Raw genomic sequence first — 23,651 nt, 5'->3', positions numbered from 1 at the left:
AGAAACAAATGTTTAACCATGCATCTCAATTTGAGAAATGAAAATCCAACCGTCACCTTTGTGCGAGCACAGGTTCCCTGGTCACTTTCTGACTGAGTGTTTATGTGCAGATTATCTCTGGATTTGACTTTGTCTGAATGGTTTGAGGAATATTTAGCATGCAGCAAGCACCTTCCATAAAAGCCTACTTTGTCACCACGATCTCCCTCTCTCTCACTTTGCAACAGACCCTGCATCAGAAACTTGATCAATGCCTGCCATAAAATGACTTATTTTGAACTAAAATGCACCTAACCCAGTTCTGGCATTTTGTAGCAAAAGTTGGCCCTATACCTTGGAACATGCTCTACAGAAGAAATATATTAAAAACAAAAACACAGCTGACCTCATGTATCTGCTATGCAAATCATAAAACCATACACATTTTTTCCAGATGTTCATGATTAATTTTAAATGTGATTCTTTTCTTATTTCCCATTGCTGTGCAATTAAAGGGTGGGCATGAGAAAACCAAATCTTCCAATGAAACATCAATGAATTTAAACTGTAGAAGAGATAAACATGTCAATGAAGCTCAACCTCCATAATACCTGAGGCTGCCTGAGAAAGTATATGGCCATGAAAGCTAAACTTCACTCTTGAAACTCCTATGTCACAGAACTTTATATAGTAACATTACCTTTATTAAAGAAACATCTTCACATTACAAAAGATCTTCATTCTAAAATTTGATTTCTTGCCTTCATGAAAATCTACCTCCAAGTGTGTGACAATATTCCAAATTTTGTAGAAATAAAAAAATATATATATGTGTTCAAAACAACAGGCCGTATGAAATTACCATGAAACCTGAATGGCAGAATTTGAAGCAATAGCATATAGCAAATCAAAATATAGATTATTTTCTAAGTTGCCAGTACGTGTATGGGAACAAGTATGGGTACGTCATACAGGCATGCCAGTAAGGTAAATTTTTTTCCTTGGTACGGTGTGTGTGTACAAAAATAAAAATTTAAAAATTAAAGAAATATATAGAATTGTAAAACTAAATACATTTGATAGTATGACTTCATAATTGCTCAATACCAAATGCCAAAATGGTAGTGATAAACATAAACATTGAATGCCAATTGACAGTTCAGAATTTCAACACTATGTCATATGCAATATAATATATATCATCTACCCTTCAAAATCCCAAAATGAAAAAGAGAGACTGAAGAGAGCAAAATGATCTTTGTATTGGGGCGTTTTCGGGTTTTTGGATGCAAAAAAAAAGTTTAAAAAGTCTTTTTTATTATTTCTGGTGCTCAGTACATTTGGGTACACCTGGGTATGCACCCTGGGAGTACCCAGGCGTACCCCAGGGCGAACTCATACCCGAACGCACTCGATATGGGTGCAGGCCAGGTTATGAGCATCCCCGGCAACAGATTATTTTAAAACTAATTGAAAGGAAGTAAATCATGGGTTGGAGCTTGAAAATATGAGACAACTTTTATGCTACACCCTTAACCCAATGAATCTATTGAAAAATGTAATGACCAACTATGGCTCACATCATCCTTATTTAGTCATTTATTAGTCCTTAAATATATTTATTGCAAGTTAGGTTTCCCTCATTGTGATTAAGGGATTAATATTGCACAATGATGCCTATAAATAGGAGCTTGTAAGTGATTGTTCAGCACATATTGTAAGTTATGGTCTTGTTGTATGGTTTTCTGTAGGACCCTTGAAGTGGCTCATTCAATCAAGTACTTATAAATAGAAGGTTGTAAGTAGTCGTTCAGCAACATATTGCAAGGTATGGTCTTATTGTATGATTTTGGGAGGTGGCCCCATTGAAGTGGCTCATCAATCAAGTATGGATATCTTATTTTCTCTTATATTATTCTTCGTGCTTAATAACTTCATTATGATTGGTATTACAGAATGTTCTTCACATCTTGAAGGTCAAAAGAAGGGCATTTTTTTTCCGGTTTAGGAGGTCATGTTGACAAGTGCAAATCTCTCATAACTGGATGTCTGGCAATGAGACGTAAAGTGTGCTTTTGAACCTCTTGTCACTTAGAAATTTTCACCTTTTTATTCTAATTTGGAGTTGACTTGCCTCTCCACTTTTCATTTGAGTGACCAAATGCACAATTTTTGACTTCTTAAGCCACCTTTTTCACTTCAAGGATAATTATTGTTTAATTTGGAAGTTGTCCTGCTCTAGCCCTTCCGCTTTCCACTTAAATGACCAAAAGCTCACTTTCTAACCCACTAAGCCACTTTTTTCACTTAAAGGAGCACTTTTAGTTTAATTCTGAAGTTGACCTCCTCTAACCCTTACACTTTTCATTTAAGTGACCAAAAGCACATGCTTGACCTGCTAAGCTACGTTTTCACTTAAAAGGTAATTTCGACATGCTAAGCTCTTTTTCAATTGAAGGGGCACTTTTTTAGCAAATATGCCAAAGGCATGCACTTCTAGACTTCAAAACATGGCATAACCACCTAAAGCAGACACTTTTGGGGTTATAACCACTTTTGATACTTAGTCAATTTTTTGAAAAGCACCCTTTTGAGGATGGTTTTGGAAAGCACTCTTAGGATATGGTTAGCTAAGCAATTTTCCAAAAATCACTCTTTTGAGGATAGTTAGCCAAGCAAAAGCAAGCTCTATTGGGACCCTTTGTCACTAAATATTTTGGCTCTAACTAGAGAAGCATGTTCTTTTGAGGTTAGAACCGCTTTTCATGACTTAGTCAATTTGCATGCCTCACAAAGCACATCCCAAAAGTTGTTTTGCCATTTCTTGATACTTAAGACAACTCTTTTTCTCTAAATCTTGATATCTCAACTTCACACTTCTTAACTTAATCAAACAATCAATAACTCCCAAAGAGATTGGACTTCACTTAAGACACACGATAGCTATGAAGGAACAACAATAAACATTGAATAAATTCCTATGTCATAGTAACAAGAAAATTTGTTAAAAATCTTGTAAAATAGCTAAAACATTTATAGGTATACAACAATATTAAGGGCCCAAACACGATAGCTGCTTAAATATTATTTTTGGGCCCTGCGTAATGTTCCAAAATGTAATTTGAACAAGGGCCTTTGGATGTAATTTAAAAACACTTTTAACTAATAGGAGGGAAAAATTAAAATAATTAATATAGAGGGGCCAAATTATAGCACCTATAAAAGAGAAGTCAAGGCTCACATAAAATCATCCATGATCATCATTTTGGATATAAATTTCAAATTAAAGCTCTCAAAGATGAAAAACCTGGTTGGCAAATTCTAGAGGACGAAAACCTTCTTAGATTCTGTAGTGAGTTTGGGGATGAAAACCCTCATCTTCAATTGAGATGATTCTACCTCAAGAATCTTAGTTGGATTATTTGGACATTGTTGTCCAATTCATATTTGCAAGCAAATTATTCCACATCAACAAATCAGCATTTTTGGTCTGGGTTTCAAGTTTACATGTTGCTGCTATAGTGCCGCTATAGAAAACATGCTGATTTTATTATTATTTAGAGTTTTTTATCATTATTGTTGCAGAATTTCAAAGGTTGGCAAGTATTATTTACATTCAAGGAGGTTTAATTTGCATATGCGTAAATTTCCAGCATTCAAGCAGCTCATACATGCCTCATGGCTGGTGATGTACTTTTGATTTTTATTGGAAATTTATTGTTGTTCCTGCGCCTTGTTTAACATCTGATTTTCTACAAAATATATTCTCAATAGGTTCATTTATTACTGCCTAATTAAGTGCTATCATTGAGGATTAATTTACCAATTTTATAATTTATTTCTTGTGTGTACAAGATGTGTAACTTCTGCTATTATAAATTATTCATAAGGGCTTTATATGTGTTGTGACATCATTATCCTTTGGATCTGTTGTTTACTTAAGTCACTAATTGAATAAAGATGTGTACAAAATATCAAAAATCATTATTCTTGACCAGCAATTGTGCATAGGATCTGGATTTATATTTTGCATTCATTTTTACTATTTAATTAAGTAATATACTCTAAAAATTATCATAAATTACCAGCATAATATAGAATCTCAGTTTCATATTCTATTTTCAGCATTTATAAATAAGTGTTATATTTTGGAAATTACCATGGATAATCAGCATTTTCATATATTATTTTCACTTTCCTTATCCACAAAAATATTCTAAAACTTGCATATTGTTCAAAATCCATAATTAAGGACATTACAACAAACAAGTAGCAATTGCAATTAAATAGACTATGGAGGCATTATTTTTCAGTCTTGGCTGTGCATTTGTAGTGTTTAAGCCAAGTTCCAAAGACTACTTGTCAAAAACTCTATGAATACTTGCGAGAGAATTAACCTGCATAGCAGGCAAGTCCAAGGGTGAATATCTTGTCTCCGCAAACAACTCACAAATGCTCCTGAGTGAAGTGAATACTCAATGAGTTGCTAGTCACTCTTAATGTGGTTACATGGGTAGCTAGTGTGAAAAAGTAATTGTAAACTTATTGTATCTATTTGTTATGGGAAACTATTTATGTTGCTATAAACTAAGGTTTACCCATTTATGAAAATCAGTTTATTTCATATCAATATCAATACTAATTTAGAGAATCATTTTCCTCAATATTTGCAATATTTGTAGTTGCAATCTATTAATGGTATCAAAGTGATATTTGTGTAGTTATTCCTTCTTTGTTTGTAGGTATGCTATGAATGGTATCAAAGTTGGCTGCTATTTAATTTTGCATGGTTATGCATTGTGAGAATTAATTTATTTTCTAGATCAATTGAAATTGGCTTGATATCTTTTTGTAATTGAAATTGCAGGGCATCATTACAACAACTAGCTGATGGTGATCAGCAACAAGAAGTTGAATTTAGTTTATACCAAAAGGAACTTCAGCAAACTCACACACACCTTCTACATAGTTCCTCTGCAATTATGGCAACTCAAGTTTTATTTCTTCTCTTTTCTCTTATAGCTTTTAGTGTGATGTAAGTAGTTTTCTTTCCTATTTAATAAGTTATAAAAAACATCCTCTCAGTTGAGATGCCATGATATAGTGTTATAACTTCTTCAAAGTCATGGAAACTTGTACTTGTCTTCAATTGTTGTATGTGGTATTTTACTATGTTTCTATACTTTATTATGTCTTGTGGATTTAAACTTAGCTCCCCAGTTTAAAAGCCCATTTACATTTGATATAAGAAAAAAGTATTATTTTAAAATAGAAAATTGTTAGAACATAATTGTTATATATGATACATTTTCAATTCCATTGCAAGAAACATCTGAATCAAAACAAAGCACTATGTTAATGACTCTTGATAAAATGTTTTCTTTACAAAATGCTATCTTTCTCGAGTCTCAAGTTGTGAAGACCATCTTTTTCTATCTGGTCATGTAGTGTGTGTTGTAAGTGCTAACCAGTGTGATTCAAAGAAATGATGTCAGAGGCCCTTTATACTTAGGTGAATGGTGCAGCCTACTATTGTTATGGATGATTTTTGTTTGTTGGGGTGAGAACTCAGTGTAACAATGTCACTTCTCTACAAAACTTTGTACAACAGTTGCCATTGAATTCTTCATAGTTTGCATGAAAGGCAATGATTTTTCAGAAGATTGGGTTTCTTCAACAACATTCTACGTTAGGACTTCATTTGTATCCATTTATTGTAATATCCCCAAATTAAAACATAAAAAGATATATGATTTGATAAGTTTTAATTAAAGATTGAAACGTATTAATCTGAGCCTCCACCGTTTATTAGCATAAGAAAGGAAAAGCATATACAAAACAGAGTCACCGATCTGCATTGCTTACCATTATGAGTAATGGACCAAGAAGTCACAGGGCCATTGGAGCACAAGTAATGAATGAACCGATTATTATGAAGGCATAATCGACATGATAGGGAACTCAATGAATAAAGAATTAATAAAGGAGAACGATAGCTCACACGATGACCAAAGGTTAAGCTAAGATCATCGATCATATTTGTATCCAACAAAGGTCAATGATACGATATACAGATTGGTGGAGTAACAATAAGCATTGGAAAGTAAGAGTCTAATGAATAATGAAGGCAAGATAAAATGTATCCATATACAACGATCATACAAGAACATCAATTAGCAATATCGACCAAGGCAAGAATAATAGACGATACTTGTTATAAGGGAACATGATAATACCCAGCCACGGAATTGTGATTGGTTGTTAACAGCCAATATAGATTGCAGACAGTAAGAATTGACAATCAGTAACCATAATGGAGCAGTTATTATATTATCAGCCAGTATCTACCAATTGCCACGAGATGATCAGCAACGATGATCAATCTAACGCCAAACATCAAAAATAAATATATCAACTGCTAAATGATGGTCGTCAACACCAACTTGAGTCAAGGAAAGGAACAAGTTGAGGAAGGCATTCTTCTGCACTCTATGAGGAGGGATATAGAATCAGATTAAGAAAGGAAGGATAAGAATTGTTAGTGTTCATCCAAGAAGATGAATTGTATTATATTACGGGCCAGCATCTATGAGTTAAATACAGATCTATAGAATGTTAGATCGGAATTCTTTTAGGGAATTACATTCGTCGATTATGGAATTTAACATTGGCCATCATGATATAGACTAACGACATATGCAGTAGAAGGAAGTAACATCAACTAGGAGACATCAAGCTAAGGTAGACTTATGAAGGAGCAAACGGATGAATACAATGTTTCCTTGGATGTGCTGATCAAATGAAGGAAGTGAGCAAGCATTCAGACAAGATCTGGTCTGAACATAAGGACATAGGTAATAATAATAAGGCCACCTCAGCAGCAAGGGTAACCCACGTGGAGGTGACGTACTCCCTATAGAGCTTATCGTGAGTATCATGGATTAATATTATCAAGCGCCAACTTTATATAAAGAGATCGGTGTATAATATGTAGCGCTCTGGTTTATAATTAAACAGAGTAGTAATTAAGATATGAAAGAATGGAAATGTTATTGTTGTTAATAAAGGCATTGACAAACATTAATGAAGTTAGTAATCATTTCATAACAAGGGTCATGTCTATGGAAAGAGATCACTATTCAAAGAGATGCACCACTTCATTTCAGGATGGGAATATAAAAGGAATGATATAGTGCGAAGAATTGGGGGGCTAACAACGGAGACCCAAAAAGCAATCTATTAAGCCACAAACCTTTATGTCATGGATGCACGAATCTAAGAGACTATTAATCCGGAACAGCATTAGAAGGACATCGCATAAGAAGAAGGTAGCGATTACGAACATAATATATTAAGTGCAGTGATTAATAGAAAGTATTGTAATTAATAACAGTAATGATTAATATAAAGCAATTATATAATGAAAGGCAGTGAATCATTCATTAAGAACAATCATGCATTAATAAAGGGAAGCACTGAAGATATGGAGAGTGGCGTTTCATTCAAGGAGCAAAGATCATTTAGACTCAACAGCAGTGATTACATTTAATCACAAAGGCACTGATTAGAAGCACATAAAGATAAAATAAGCTTGTTAACGATTAATGAAAGGCAGTGCTTAAAGATAATGATGTAATATAAAACATTTGTTGGTAAGAGTAAAATGAAGATGGTCTAGTTGGGACGCTCCCTTTGAATAGGGATGACTATTTGGAAAAAGTTCACACCTTATGAAGGAGCATGTGAAAGATATAAGAATCACAAGCAATAGACTTTAATAGGGGAGGCAGTGCACAAGGATTACATGCAGATATTAAAGAGATGTGTTGAGTGATAGGTGTACAATGTGCAGATCTAGAGAGGTGCTTGCAGATTTATGAAGAGAGTACACACAGATTTATGAAGAGGTGTACAAATACTTTTTGCATATTATGAAGGATTGTATGAACAAATTATAGGAAGAGAGAGTGAAGAATTTTATGACAGACTTATGAGGAGATTGTAAGAAGTTCTATAGAAAATTTGTAAGAAGATAGTAATCAATTTTAAGAGAGATCTATGATCAGTATAAATCCATTGTCAAAACAGAGAAAGCTATCAAGATAAGTTCTATCCTCCGAACTATTCTTAGAATTTTAAGTTAAATATTATAGTTAAATATATTCAATTTTGATAAACTTATATTAATTAATATATTACAAATCTCACTTTAAGTTAAAAATGTTGTTTCAGGACTAAATGATGGTAAATCCCGAAATGGGACAGTAAATTTATAGTCTTTATCTCGCCATTTCACTTATCAAATACAGGTGTTATTTTGTCTTTGTAACATAGAATAGCCTTCAGTATCTTCTTTACTAGGATATCAACTAGTGATATGGGATTTTGATATGCAAGGACTATCAACAATTGAACTACAGAATGCTCTTAGAAATACAAGAGAAGATGAAAATGCTAGAACATAATCAGGACTTAGCATTGGAAGAAATCTAAGCTAATGGAGAGGGATAGAACAACCCAACACCATTTCACAGAAAGTGCTCCTGTATTCCAAAGTAAATATCGTTTCTTTGAGTTTTTTTTGTGAAAATGATGATAGAATTGAGATCTTTGGAATTTGTTTCAAGAAAAAGATGTATATCTGGGGACATGGATCACCACATTTATGCGTTATTGCTTAGTGCTGAGTTGAGAGAGGATAATAGCTCAGATGATCCGGATTATGAGCCTCCACAGAGTGTTATACAACAATTTTCTCTCACACCCAAGACATACAATTTTTACCCTCGTTTTCAAAATTGATCTATATGTCAAACTAATCATGTATTTTGAAGCCAAAAATATTGGATCATTGTATTTTTATATTTCCATAACAACACTTTCACTATAACATTTTTAAAATATCAAGCCGTACTTAATTAGTATTGGTGCTATCCTTAAGCTATTTTCAATAAAAAATATTAATTATAGCAATATGCTAAATTTTATCTCATTATAGTATAGTTTGAAAGTGACATAAGATTTATACTATTCAAAAAAAATAATAATAATAATATAGTTTCTATCTTTGGGAAACACTAATAATTATGAGCATACATGGTAAGATTTAAAATATTAATTTTTAAAATGTTTTTATTAAACAAATTATTTTGTTCATTTTAGGAAAATTAATATTAACATCGGTGAAAAAGAATATTATTTTTTTATTAGTAAGAAAGTACGAATATTGTTAACTAGTTAAAAATGTGGAAGCAAATCTTTAATTAAAAATTGATAAAAATCAAGCATCTCTAAGAAGAGTAACAATTTTTATTCTAATTAATATGTTGTTAAAGAAAAATAAATTTTCCTTACTCTTGATTTAGAAGGGAAAAAGGAATGCGTGCACAACTACAAATTCAAATATTAGAACATTAAATCTTACATTAGAAATGTAATTGTGATAACTCAAGATATTTAACTCGATGTCTCAAGATTTTGAAGATGTTGTGTGAATGTGTTATAGATGTTGATATCAAGGAGTCTTGGGCTTGGTCATGATAAGTCTTTGTTAGTCTTTTGCCTTTGATTTTGAACAATTAGTCTTCACTATGAGGGGTTGAGTCCATGGGTTTGGGTCACTTCTATGGATGTCGGTAGAAATAATTTAGAATAATGTATAATGTTCATTACCATTGTACTTGACTTGTCTTTATTTTCTTTGTCATTTAGACTAGTGACATTTAGAAATACTTTTAAAGGGTTACTAGTATGTCATTTGGGGGGAACATAAGTTAGTTATAAAACTTGTGTGAAGGATTGAAAACAAGAAGCTTTATCCATGCAAATTCTTTATGTTGGGTACGTAGATATTGATTTAATTTAGTGCACAAATGGAAGTATTCCTAGTATGCCATTCTTCTTGAATATGAATGTTTTGTGAATGTTTATAGCATGATGAAATGAATGCAATTAAATGTCCATATGTACAACTACCTATAATCACATAACAAGTGTTTAGTTAGCTCTAGACAAAAAATAAATGCAGCTTTGTGTAGGCATCACCAAAAAATTTGTAAATGTTGTAGATCAAATTTATTGGTGTGGGGTTGATTTTGCATAGGAGTCACCCAAAATTTGAATTTGAAATTGAATTTCAAAATGTTAGGTCAAATATTTCGGTGTGGCGTTGATTTTCGTTTAACACGTGTGATTACTCAACAAATTTTCAAAGCAACCCAATTCAAATTTCGTTATGATGCTTTTTCTAATGCAAATAACAAGATACATTTTTAAAAAACCATTCAAAACTTATGATCAAAATAGTCAAAAATTATATTTTTGTCATCAAGGCAAAAGAGGTAGTAGAATCAAGATGGCAATGAAATTTACTGGAATAAGTGCATGGATAGGCATATAATTGAAGAATACATGAGAATGAGAAAAGTTGGACAATTTATGTACAAGAGGTGAGAATGTGTAAATGAAAGACTAACAACATGGGTTAAAATAGCTCAACTTTGCATAAGATTGTCATTCGTGAAAATGTCAATGTATCAAGTCATTCTTTCATAATGGGTTCAAAAATAAATCAAATTGACATGGGTATGGAGATTTCTTATTTTATTTTTCTCAGCCCCTTGAGGTTCATGTGACTCCTAGGATGATCATGTATCTCAAATTATCTAGCACTCAAGAATACATATAAAGTAAATATTTATACATAGAAGGATATAGGAGGGGTCTATATATTATAATGAACTTATTCAATGCCACTCTGTAATATTCCCCATCTTGACCTCTTAAGTAAAGAACAAAACATTTATGTGTTCAGGGGTGGCAGCCTTGACCAATCTAAGTATTTAAGATTTGGAAAGTAATATTAGAAGATTGAGGAGATCATCTTATCCCAATAAGTGAAAGACAAAATGAGGAATCAATATGTATTCATCCATCAAAGAATAAAAACTTGCAAGCATCCAAGTTCACACTGTCAGCATCAAGGACCATTCATATGAAATAATGATTACAAGCAATTAACAACAGTGGCAGCGACCAAAGTTATTAATAATTACTATACTAGTCATTTTGGCTAAGTAGACTAATGCATATGCTAGCATGAAAGACATCGATCAAAAGCAGAAATGAAGACATAAGGAAGGTAGAGATAAAGACATAAGGCAGTGATCTCAATCTCAATATGACTGTCGACTTCATCCATGTATGAGAAGCGATCCATGTATAGAGTGATATTAAAGAAACAACGATTGTTAAGAACAGCGATCAATATATGAATTGTTGCAATCACCCTAAAATCCAATATCTTCTATCATCAGCAATGGGTATTTGAGTATTCAGCAATCAAGGCCCAAGGGGTTGACGTCTCAAATACGATCAGAGTTTCTAAGTTGACTATCAGAGGAGACAATATTGTCTTGATTTGCCATAAACACTTGCAATTCGTGGGAGCTAAAGAAAAGCTTTAGGGATGCAAGACTATTTTTTAATTAATATAATTTGCCTTAGTCATAGAAGTTGGGAAAAACGTGGAATTCAAAGCAATAAAAAAAATACTCTCAAAGTGGGAAGAATCCTCTATCTGTTTCTTGTAAAGTTCAGTGTATCTGAAGACCAGATATAGATTGCAAAATAATAAACAAAGAAGAGAAGTTGTAATCTTTGCCCATTAAGGTATTGACATGCTATTCCTTTTTCATCACCCAAAATAGAATACGGAGATATCATCCAATGTTGCCAAGTCGACATGAATAATAATAAATGTCGAAGCTATTAAGATATGGTGCTGCCATTCTTCATTGCTAATTCTACCAAGAGAAATAAGTCCGATAAAGAGCTGATTAAATAATTAAATAATGCTGTTACTAATTAAGGAGGAGGTGTGATTTGACTTTGGGTTGAAACCTCTTCATTCATGACCCGTCTAGACTTATTTAAGGGACCTCCACCACTCCTCCAAGAGAATCATCCGATCATTTTTATTTTATTTCTTTATCCATATTGGATCGCACTTCAAGAGTAGTTGCCTTATTGGCCATAGAAACAGTCACATACAATTAGAGATTGTAATCAGAAACAGCCCATAGCTTGCATGCTTCTAAAGCCGAATCAGAAACAGCAAACTACATCATCGCTAGAAGCGATTAAGAAGAAACATATAGCATATTAATATTGCCTTATCTGGAACAGCTTAACCAGTAGAGAGGGAAGACTTACAGCAAATCAACATTGCCACATCAGAAACAGCTATAAACATTTAAGCTCTATCTTCCAAATAGTCTTAGAACCTTAAGTTAAATATTATAATGAAATGTCTTCAGAATTGATAAAATTATATTTATTAATATATTACAACTCTCACTTTAAGTCAGAATTTGTCTTGGGATTAAATTAGGTAAATCCCAAAAGGGGGCATTACACTATGCAAGTACATCTTATGAGCATTAGAAGCATCAAAACAAAATTTAAATTGCGTTGCTCTCAAAATTTGTATCTCACAATAGACTAAGTCTCAATTATGTTCTAGCAATTTCATCTTCTCTTGTATTTCTAAAAGCATTTTGTAGTTCAATTGTTCATAGTCCCTGCATATCAAAATCTCATATCGCTAGTTAGTATCCTAATAAAGAAGATAATGAAGAATACTCTATGTTACGGAAACAAAATAACACTTGTATTCAACAATTGAAATGGTGAGATAAAGACTAGAAATAGATATGGATGAAATCTTAACATAGAATGTTCTTGAAGAAACCCAATCTTGTGAAAAATCATTGCCTTTTATGCGAACATGAAGAATTCAATGGCAACTATTGTCACAAAATCTTTCAAAGTCTTGTAGACAAGTGTCATTGTTACATTAAGTTCACACCCCACCAAACAAAAATCATCCATAACAAGAGTAGGCGACACCATTCACCTACCTAAGGCTAAAGTGCCTCTAACATCATTGCTTTGCTTTGCACTAGTTAGCAAATACAACACACACAACATGACCAAATAGAAAAGGATGGTCTTCATAGCTCGAGACTCAACAAAGATAGCACTTTGTAAAGAAAACAACTTATCAAGAATCATTAACATAGTGCTTTGTTCTAATTCAAATGCTCACTGCAATGAAATTGAAATGTATCATATCTAACAATTATGTTCTAACAATTTTCTATCTTAAAACAATGCATTTTTCTAATATCAAATGTAAATGGGCTTTTAAAGTGGGGAGCCAAGTTTAAATCCACAAGACATAATAAAGTATTGAAACAAAGTAAAATACTACATTCAACTGTTGAAGACAAATACAAGTTCCAATGACTTTGATGAAGGCACAACACTCTAACATGGCATCTCAACCGAGAGGTTACCCCAAAAACTTATTTAATAGGAAAAAAAACTACTTACATTACATTAAAAGTTATAAGTGAAAAGAGAAGAAATAAAACCTGAGTTGCCAAAATCACAGAGTAGCTATGTGCAAAGCCTATGTGAGTTTGTTTAAGTTCCTCTTGATATAAACTAAATTCAACTTCTTGTCGAGCACTATGAGCGAGTTGTTGTAATGATGCCTGACAATTTCAACTACAAAAAGATATCAAGCCAATTTTGATTGATCTAAAAAATAAATTAATTATCACAATGCATAACCATGCAAAATCAAATACCATTGTCTTTTGTTTACTACTAACACATTATGATCGAATTCACGATTGTTTATACCATATGAAAGATATATTTTATATCAACATTGTTCTTCACTTGTAAAATGGTTTAGAAATACATTATTATTCCTCAAATTTTTTTCTATACTCCAATGTCACTGTTCTTTAGACAAACAACAGATTAGAGAAAAAATTACCTACTTTCTTTCAATGCTTCAACTTAATGTTGAGTGAGAGTATCAAAAGCTTATGATGCAAGACTATGTCCACTTAGTAATTGCTTTTGTTGATCTAATGACAAGGGAACTACATTGTCGATGTCATTTTTTTTACTTTGAAGGTTATCTAATTTGGATGACATACTACCAACCACTTGAATTATTTCCATTTGAATTTGTTGTGTTAATTTGTCATGTTGGAATCCATGTTTTTCTCCATATATAACTATTGTTCTTGCAACTTGGATTGACTATATATTATTTGATGAGATTGCTCATAAATGGCATTGGACTTCTTTAAGACATTTGGGATTTTATCTTCTACAATTTTTTATTTCTCCATTAGCATCATTGCCTGAAACTCAATAGTGGTGAGTGAATCATGGATTTGACCAGAGGACTCTAACAAAGTATCCAACTTTTCTTCTATTTTACCTAGTTTGTCCACTAGCCAATGAGCTAATGACTTCAACTCGTCCCCAACCCTTTATGTATCTTTCTTAAATGCTTGGCTCCTACAAATAACAACTTCATTTGTTAGAAACAAGAAATGATCAAATACACCATTTGATTGATTATAAATTATTCACCTATCCATATACTAGTATTGTTTAAACTGCATAAAAAAATTGCAAATGTAATAAGAGTCGCATTTATGCAAATTGGCATTTGGACTTGTATAATTGAATTTGTTCAAAGGCATTCCAATGATGCATCTTTATCAAACTAAGTTATTGTGAAAAAAACAACTATTTTCTTTGTAGTTTGAGTGTAGTGCAATACCTACAACATTAAAATGTTAGCTTAAGGTCAAGCCTAATATATGGAACTCTTCCTCATAAACAAAAGCTGAAATATAATTGCGTTGAATGTTGCTAAGACTGCATTGATCTTCATGCTATTATCATCTAAAACTACATAGATCTTGATTCTTAAGTCTGTTAGCATTCCTAAAATTGCATTGTTGCATTGATCTTTATGTTGTTATCATCACTAAAATTGCATAGAGCATGATTCTTAATGCCAGGCCTAATATATGGAACTTTTCCTCATAAATAAAGGTTGAAATGTAATTGCGTTCAAAATTATTAACAGTACATTGATCTTCATGTTGTATCATCACTAAACTACATAGATCTTGATTTTGAAACCTGTTAGCATTCTTAATATTGCATTGTTGGATTGATCTTCATATTGTTATCAGCGCTAAAACTACATAGATCTTGATTCTTAAGCCTATTAGTATTCCTAAGATTGCATTGATCCAGAGCCTAGTAGGATAAGAGGAGGCTAACCACATTCAACATGGATTATAAATTTTGGTATTATTCTAATATAGAAAAAAGGTAACTAAAATTTCACTTGATTTCAAATTGTGACTTTTAAACTCTTAGTCCCATAATAAATACTCAACAAGACCATATCATCGCAAAAAGGTAATTCTCGTTTTATGAGTTTTTCACAACAAAAGGGTAATACCAACATATCATGGTAAAAGGGTAATACCCATTTGAAGAGCATATCAGAGCAACAAAGTAATTTCATCTGGGTCGTGTTGGCAACAGGCTTATGAGCAGCTGTTCTCCAACTGCAAAAAAATATTGCAGCAGAAGAAGAAATTGAGGTTGGCATGGCATATGACGGATTGCTTTCAAAAGGAGTTTGGCAAAGGCCTTCTTGCCTCCTACTCTTCCAACACTCTCATCCTCTACTTCCACATCAAGCTCAACGACCCACAACACAAGGTTTACCTTACTTTCTTCATAAATAATAATGCCATGTGCCATCATTTGCAGTTAAGTACACTTTCCCTCTCTACCCAATTGCTCTTATTATGCATATCACTATTTTGTTGCCTTTCCATGCTAGCATTCCCAGTGGCATAGTCAAAATACTTTATGGTAAGAGCCCTACCCAATTGCTCTTATTATACATATCATTGTTATGTTGCCTTCTCATGCTAACATTTCCAGTGGCATAGTGAAAAGCCTTTCTGGTAAGAGTCCCACCCAATTGCTATTATTATGCATATCACTAATTTGGTGCCTTCCCATGCTAACATTTCCAATAAATAGTCAAAATCCTATCAAGTAAGAGTCAAAAACCAAGTGGTTCTTACAACTCTAATGCATAGATGCATAGCCACGCTAAAAATCTCCTCTTTAGTAAGACGAGGAAGTTTGTTCAAACAGCCAAGAAGTAGCACCTAGGTTAGAGTAGTGGATCCACAAATAGGGATTGCAAATATAGATGACCTTAAATTAATTTGCACTCCCAGAGTACGTTCTTTAACTTTTATTGTGAGAATACATGAATATCCCAGATGAATTATAAGGAACACTCTTAGTATTTGAACTATGTCCACCTTAATGCTGTCGTAAATGGATTATCTATGTGAGTCCTACCAAACTATTGATTTCATATTGAACCAGCCATAACCTCTCCAATTAGGAGCATCATTTACTTGAAAGTATAAAATGGGTATTACTCTATTGCCCTAAAATACTCTTCAAACGGGTATTACCCTTTTACCATGATATGTCCATATTATCCTTTTGTTGTGGTAAGCTCTTAAGACAAGTATTACCCTTTTGTCGTGATATAGTCTTGTTGAGTGACAATTATAGGACAAAGACTTCAAAAGACACAAATTGAAATCAAGTGAAATTTTAGTTACCTTTTTTGCATCAGAATGATACCAAAAATTATGATCCATGTTATAATGCAATCAGCGTCCTCCAATCCTACTAGGTTTTGAGTCAATGCAATCTTAGAAATGCTAACACACTTAAGAGTCAAGGTCTATGAAGTTTTAGTGTTGACAAAAGTATCAAGAACAATGCAGCAATGCAATCTTACGAATGCTAAGAGGCTTAAGAATCCAAATCTATGTATTAGTGATTATACTAGCATGAAAACCAATGCATTCTTAGTAACATTCAATGCAGTTACATTTCAAGGTTTGCTTATGAGGAAGAGTTCCATATATTAGGTTTGGCCTTCAGAATCAAGATCTATGTAGTTTTAGTGATGATAACAACATGAAGATCAATGCAGCAATACAATTTTAGAAATGCTAACAAGCTTAAGAATCAAGATTTATGTAGTTTTAGCGATAATAAAAACATTAAGATCAATGCAGTCTTAGTAACCTTCAACACAATTATATTTCAGTCTTTGTTTATGAGGAAGAGTTTCATGTATTAAGTCTGGCCTTGAACTAAAATTTTAATGTTGTAGGGATTCCACTACACTCAAACTACATAAGAATGATAAACTCAGCTAATAGATGCAAATAACTTCTATTTCTGGTAAAAAAATATGTATCTCCAAAAAAATTGTTGTTTTTTCCACAATAATTTTGTTTAAGAAAAATGCATCATACAAATCACTTTGAACAAATTCAGTTATACAATCCAAATACCCATTTGCATAAAGGCTACTACTAATACACACTTGCAATTTTTTTATGTTATTGAAACAATACGAGTCTATGGATAGGTGAATAATTTATAATCAATCAAATGGTGTATTTGCTCACTTCTTATTTATAACAAATTTATTATTATTTGTAGGAGCCAAGCATTCAAGAAAGATACAGAAAGGATTGAGAACAAGTTGAAGTCATCTACTCATTGGCTGGTAGACAAACTAGGTAAAATAGAGGAAAAATTGTATTTTGTTAGAGTCTTGTGGTCAAATACATCATTCACTCATCACTATCGAGTCTCGAGTAGCAATGCCGATGGAAAAATTAAAAAACTATAGAAGATAAAAACACAAATGTCTTAGAGAAATCCAATGCCATTTACGAGCAATATCATCAAATAACTAATAGTCAATCCAAGTTGCTAGAACAATAGTAATATATGTAGAAATCCACGGATTCCAACATGGCAAATCTTCAAACGTCCTACACAAGCTTAGGAGAAAGTATAGGATTCATTCAAAAACTAACAGAACAAACTCAAATGAAAATAACTCAAGAGATTGGTAGTATGTCATCCCAATTAAATAACTTTCAAAGTAAAGCAGATGACATTAGCAATGCAGTCACCCTATCATTACATCAATAGAAGCAATTATTGAGTGGACATAGTCTTGCATTACAAGCTCTTGATACTCTCACTCAACATCAAGTTGAAGCATTCAAAGAAAGCAAGTGATATTTTATCTAATCTTTCGTTTGTCTAAAGAACAATGACATAGGACCATAGAAAAAAAATTAAGGATTAATAATGTATCTCCAAAGCATTTTACAAGTGAAAAACTATGTTGATATAAAATAAATCTTTCTTATGGTATAAACAATCATGAATTTTATCATAATGTGTCAATAGTAAACAGAAGACAATGGTATTTGATTTTGCATGGTTATGCATTGTGAAAATTAATTTATTTTTTAGATCAATAAAAATTGGCTTGATATATTTTTGTAATTGAAATTGCAAAGCATCATTACAACAACTCATTGATGGTGCTCGACAACAAGAAGAAATATTTAGTTTATACCAAGAGGAACTTCAGCAAACTAACACATGCCTTGCACATACTTCCTCTGCAATTTTGGCAACTCATTTTATTTATTCTCTTCTCTTATAGCTTTTAATGTGATGTAAGTAGTTTCCTTCCTATTTGATAAGTTATTGGGGCAACCTCTTGATTGAGATGCCATGATACAGAGTTATGCCTTCATCAAAGTCATGGGAACTTGCATTTGTCTTCAACTATTGTATATGGTATTTTACTTCGTTTCAATACTTAATTTTGTCTTCAATTGTCATATATGATACATTTTCAATTCCACTGCAAGAAGCATTTGAAGCAAAACAAAGCACCATGTTAATGACTCTTGATAAATTCTTTTCTTTAGAAAATGCAAACTTTCTTGAGTCTCGAGTTGTGAAGACCATCTTTTTATATCCAGCCATGTTGTGTGTGTTGGATTTGCTAACTAGTGCAAAGCAAAGTAATGATGTCAAAGGCACTTTATACTTAAGTAGGTAAATGGTGCAGCCTACTCTTGTTAGGGATGATATTTGTTTGGTGGGGTGTGAACTTAATGTAACAATGACACTTGTCTGCAAGCCTTTGTACAATAGTTGTCATTGCATTCTTCATAGTTCACATCAAAGGCAATGATTTTTCACAAGATTTGGTTTCTTCAACAACATTCTATGTTAGGACTTTATTCGTCTCTATTTCTAGTCTTTATCTCGCCATTTCAATTATTGGATACATGTGTTATTGTCTCTGTAACACAAAGTAGCCTTCATCATCTTCTTTACTAGGATATTAACTAGTAACATGAGATTTTGATATGTAGGGACTTGTTGTGACCTTTTCACACATCGCCCCATTGAAAATGGGGACCCCCTCTTTCTTGCTTCCCGCGTTGTTTAGTTTAGGGTTTTGGCAACATAGTGGGCAATTTTGAGTTCTCGTGCCCGAGTCTCGGATTTTTGATCATGTCTAATTGTTGTTTAGGGTTTTTGAAGTTATAGGATCAAGCACATAAAGTTGAGATTTTAAATGATCCTAATTTTGTCCAAGTGTGGACCTTTTAAGCGTTAACGTGGTTTTGAATGTCCACGTCGGTCATTTTTAAATGCTAAGGTGTTTTAGGACCTTTTGGAGTTGTTTTCTCACTCCTAGGAAATTATTCGAGTTGGTTTTGCACTTTATCCCGATAGGTTTCCTTGTGTTTCGCTCAAATTTTTGGTAAATTTGTCCAAGTCCAGAGGAGTCTTATTGAGTTTTGAAGTTTCCTAGTGGTTTTGAATGGAAAAATCATCATATTCCAAATGAAAATCCATATTCGAAGGGTTAAAAGGTCAAAATTCCAGACTAGAGGTGCTTTTCCCCTCATATTCCTGACTACCCATGATTTTCCCCACTCAAAATCTAGACTCGACATAGATTTCCCTTGGAATCCAGACATGCCTTATTTTTCCCCCACTCAAAATCCAGACTAGGGGCGATTTTCCACCAGGATGATTAAATTTTGTCTAAGTGTTGGGATTTTTCCTGACTACCTTCGAATTTCCCCTAGGAAGTGTGGATGAAGTTGCGAATAACTTAAGTGAGGATTTCTGATTACTATCGATATTCCACCAGAGCTTTTCATGACTTTTTGTGGATTTTAGTGCGGACAAGTGCAAATTGAAGATTTTTAAGTCTGGATTGCTATCCAGACTTGGATCGATTTTCCCCCATAGGTATTTTTTGACCAAAGTGATGAATTTTACTCTAGATTTTGACTCCAAACTTGGATCGATTTTCCCTTGAAGGCATTTTTGTGCAATTTATGATGAAAATTTGTCCGCATTTTTATCCAAACATAGGTCCAATTTCCCCAATGTGCATTTTTTTTTTAAATTTTAATTATTTTTATTTGGATTTTTAATCCAAATGGGGATCGATTTTCCCCATGGGTCCAATTTTGAATGAAATTTTAAAATCTTTTTATTGACGTGACCCAAATTTAATTGTTTTTAATGATGTTGACGATTATTTAAAAAATAAAAACAATTAACAATTAACAATTAATAAACGACTTGCAATTTAAAATTAAAAATTAATTATTTTCCCAAGCAAGTCGATTTTCCCCACAGGTGTGTAAAAGAGCAAATGTTTTATCCCACATTGCTTGTGTGGTGAAACTCAAGGCAAAAGCAAGTTTAAAAGATGAGGCCAACATTATATTATTATTATATTTGCCAAGTGTGTGCTTACTTAGGCGATTTTTCCTCCAGCTGGTGAATTTTGTGAAGTGTCAAGTTGACACCATTGAAGCTTGAAGTTGATTCCTTGTTCATTTGTTTTCCCATTTCCTAGCTGGGCGATTTGTTTTGGCTGCCATTGAAGAGCATTTGACATCACTTTCAGACTTGCACGATTTTTCTAAAGGTGGCACCATTTTTGAGAGAGGTGCAATTTTGGTTTGGAGGTCATTTGCCTTCATTTTTTGGGTAAATTTCTTCACCATTTGTGACGCCTTGGCTGGGAGATTTGTAATGTCCCCATTTTGAAGAAAAATTAATTAATTAATTTAATTAAGTTGTCCAAATTAATGATATATTTTATAGATAGCTTGATTAATTAATTTAATTAATAAAATTAAGTTAATTATTTATAAAGTTATTAAATAAATTAAAAATTAAAAGATGACTTTATATTTAATTAATTTAATAAAGTGACTAATTAAAAATTATTTCATTAAGTCATTTCTAGAAGCTTCTAGATGTGGGAGTTAAAAAAATATTTAAGGAGATCAAGATGAAGCTTCAAGGCAAATTTGGAATTGGATTTGATAACTGATTGGGTTTTGTAGAACCGAGAGGTGTCTGCAGACTTGGGTCTTTGGGAACGAAAACTCCCATAGATTGCATAACTAAGGGAGTGGAAGACCTTTTGAGGGGTTGCAACTGAGAGTCGAAGATACTCAGCCTTCCATATTGAGCATATTGAGTTGCTATAGATTTCATGGTGGATGGGTATTCATAGTACCTTCAGAATTCAGATTGAGTGCCCATTACGCATTAACTTTTCATTGGGATAAGGAGGCGATTTCATTAGTTGTTGATTAGAGGCAGAATTGTGTGAAGATTGAATGATTGGCAGGTCTAATATCAAAATCTACTTCACCCTATATACCACGATTTTGCACATAACTCTTCATTGGTGCATTGTGTTGGTTGAGAATTTTGTACACCTGAGGGATGTGCAAAATTGTGGTTTCAGCTACAGTAAATGAGTATGATACTCTCCTAATTTAGGGAAGGCTCCCCCTATCTACAAACTAAACTAATCTAATATGGGTGAGACAGCAGTCTTTCTTCTTCTTTCAAGAAAAACTATACTCTTTTCTCTCCACAGAAAAGCAATAGCAATTGGAAATAAATAACAGCGAATACAAAAATGAGACTTTTTTGTAGGCTTTTTGGAACATAAAGGGAAGCAAAGTTTCCATGAAGGCACAAAGACCTCTGTCACTTCCCCAAGATGGGAAAACAGAAATGAAAGCTCAAAGTCTTCAACTATCTATTCTCCTATCAACCTTTTCAAAATGATAACAATGTACAACACACAGTAGCTCAAAGTCTGTCTATATGATGCACTTCACCTTACATGCACAAGTCTTAAAAATAAAATCACCACAAAGTCTACTAGTTATCTCCTTACTTGAGCTTTCTACACTAGCTTCAAACGTGATAAACAGCTCAAAGTCTGAAAACTAAACCTATATCTCCAAATGCAATTAGCAGCTCAAAGTCTGCAAGATTGAATTTAAATCCCTCTTGAACAATAGAAGGAAAATCACAATCAGCTCCAGGAAATGTCGTCACATAACAACTTGAATTGACACAAAGTCTCAAAACAACTTGCCTATTTTATTGAAAGCAATCTAATTTACATCCAAGCTCAAAGTCTTATAGAGTGCACATACAAATTGGCAAAATTTTGTTGCATTGCTAAAAGATAAAAATTACAATAGACCCCCTCAAGTATTTATAGGAGAGGAGGCTTGAGAAAAAGGTGGGAGGATCCCAACTAACTTGATAAATTCTCTCAACCACCATGACTTATTCCAACTACAGTCCTAATTCAACTCAACTTGTAGTTGTTTTACATGTAATTACAAAAGTGCAAGTGATGAGTTAACTTGCAATTACAAAGTTGTTTTTTTTACATGTAACTTGTCAAAAAATAATTACAAAAGCATAATTGAAATTATTCTGTGTCTGCAGACACGACTCTAACTACATCATCCTTTGTCTGTGATGATCTTCATGATGCTACAAGATGTTAGAACTTATTCTAGATCAGTGAAGACATCTTGAATCGGAACAAGAACTTGCACCCTTGATAGTCTTTGTCTTTCGCCAACAAACTTCAATCTTATTTTCTTGTTTGGGGTAGTACCATTCATTCAGGAGGGAAAGGGATGCCTTCCTCTTTTCATGTCAAGACCATCTCTGTCTTGAAAGCATTCTATAATTTGCATCCATGAATTGTTGTTGTATCTCTTCTTTGTATCATCCTCCAATCTTGAAATCTGTTTGCAAACTAAGGCCCATGCCTTAATTTATTGATTTGGTAGGTCGTGTGTGCAAACAAGACTGACATGGGTAGGGATAAATTGATTCAAATATGGGCTCACAAGTGAATTTCGGGTTTTGAGAACTGCATTACAGGTGTGGTAAAACAAGAGCATTGACTTGCAAATATGGAGAACAAACATGTAACTTCATATGCGCAATGGGAAAATACAAGTTTGCACTTGTAATTGGACCCTAGAGACTCATTTTCAAGTGTTTTTGAGTGCATTTTGGACCAATTTCGGGTTTTGGAAGGCTAACTACAAGTAAAGACACAATTGCAATCAGGTTTTGACATGAGGGGAAAATGGAAAGAATGATACCAATCGGTAATGGCAAACTTGGAAAATGGGAAAAACTCTTGTTTGCAATCAGATTTGTAAAACCGGAAATCAAATGAATGAATCTCATGGCAATTCTTCAACATTCGTAAATTTTGTAAAAAGAAGATTAACTCTTTTTACCAAAGGGGGGAAAATCTTGCATATTTACAACTTGCATTCAAAAAACTTATCCATTTCAGAAGATCACTTAGAAACACGAACTTTTGCTTGGTCAAATACCCTAGACCAAAACAAATGAGCTTGGGAAGAACTGAAATGCTCCATAAATAGACATGCTGAAAACCCTTGGCAGCCAAAACAAACTTGGATTCAAACTTCTTGCACCAAAAATGGAATGAAAGAAGGAAGACAAACGCC

The 23,651-nt window shown here is 33.1% G+C and overlaps 1 protein-coding gene across 7 annotated transcripts in view; it reads right to left on the bottom strand.

The window, feature by feature from the left end:
- Positions 1-23,651, bottom strand: part of LOC131060909 (uncharacterized) — a 191,911-nt gene that overhangs the window by 51,711 nt on the left and 116,549 nt on the right. For 4 of the 7 annotated variants that reach the window (XM_057994354.2, XM_057994350.2, XM_057994359.2 and 1 more), the window contains 2 exons: positions 13,416-13,538; positions 57-230 (listed from right to left, as the gene is read on the bottom strand). In XM_057994354.2, the coding sequence (XP_057850337.2) occupies positions 57-230; positions 13,416-13,538 (297 nt within the window). Of the gene's footprint in view, positions 1-56; positions 231-13,415; positions 13,539-14,284; positions 14,365-23,651 lie in introns of those variants that run through there. The other 3 variants (XR_009110462.2, XR_009372627.1, XM_057994368.2) reach the window with 3 other exon arrangements.

Source organism: Cryptomeria japonica, chromosome 5 (genome assembly GCF_030272615.1).
Source record: "Cryptomeria japonica chromosome 5, Sugi_1.0, whole genome shotgun sequence".
Taxonomy (NCBI): Eukaryota; Viridiplantae; Streptophyta; class Pinopsida; order Cupressales; family Cupressaceae; genus Cryptomeria; species Cryptomeria japonica.
Note: the sequence above shows the minus strand (reverse complement) of the source record. Positions and strands in the feature narration are given on the sequence as shown.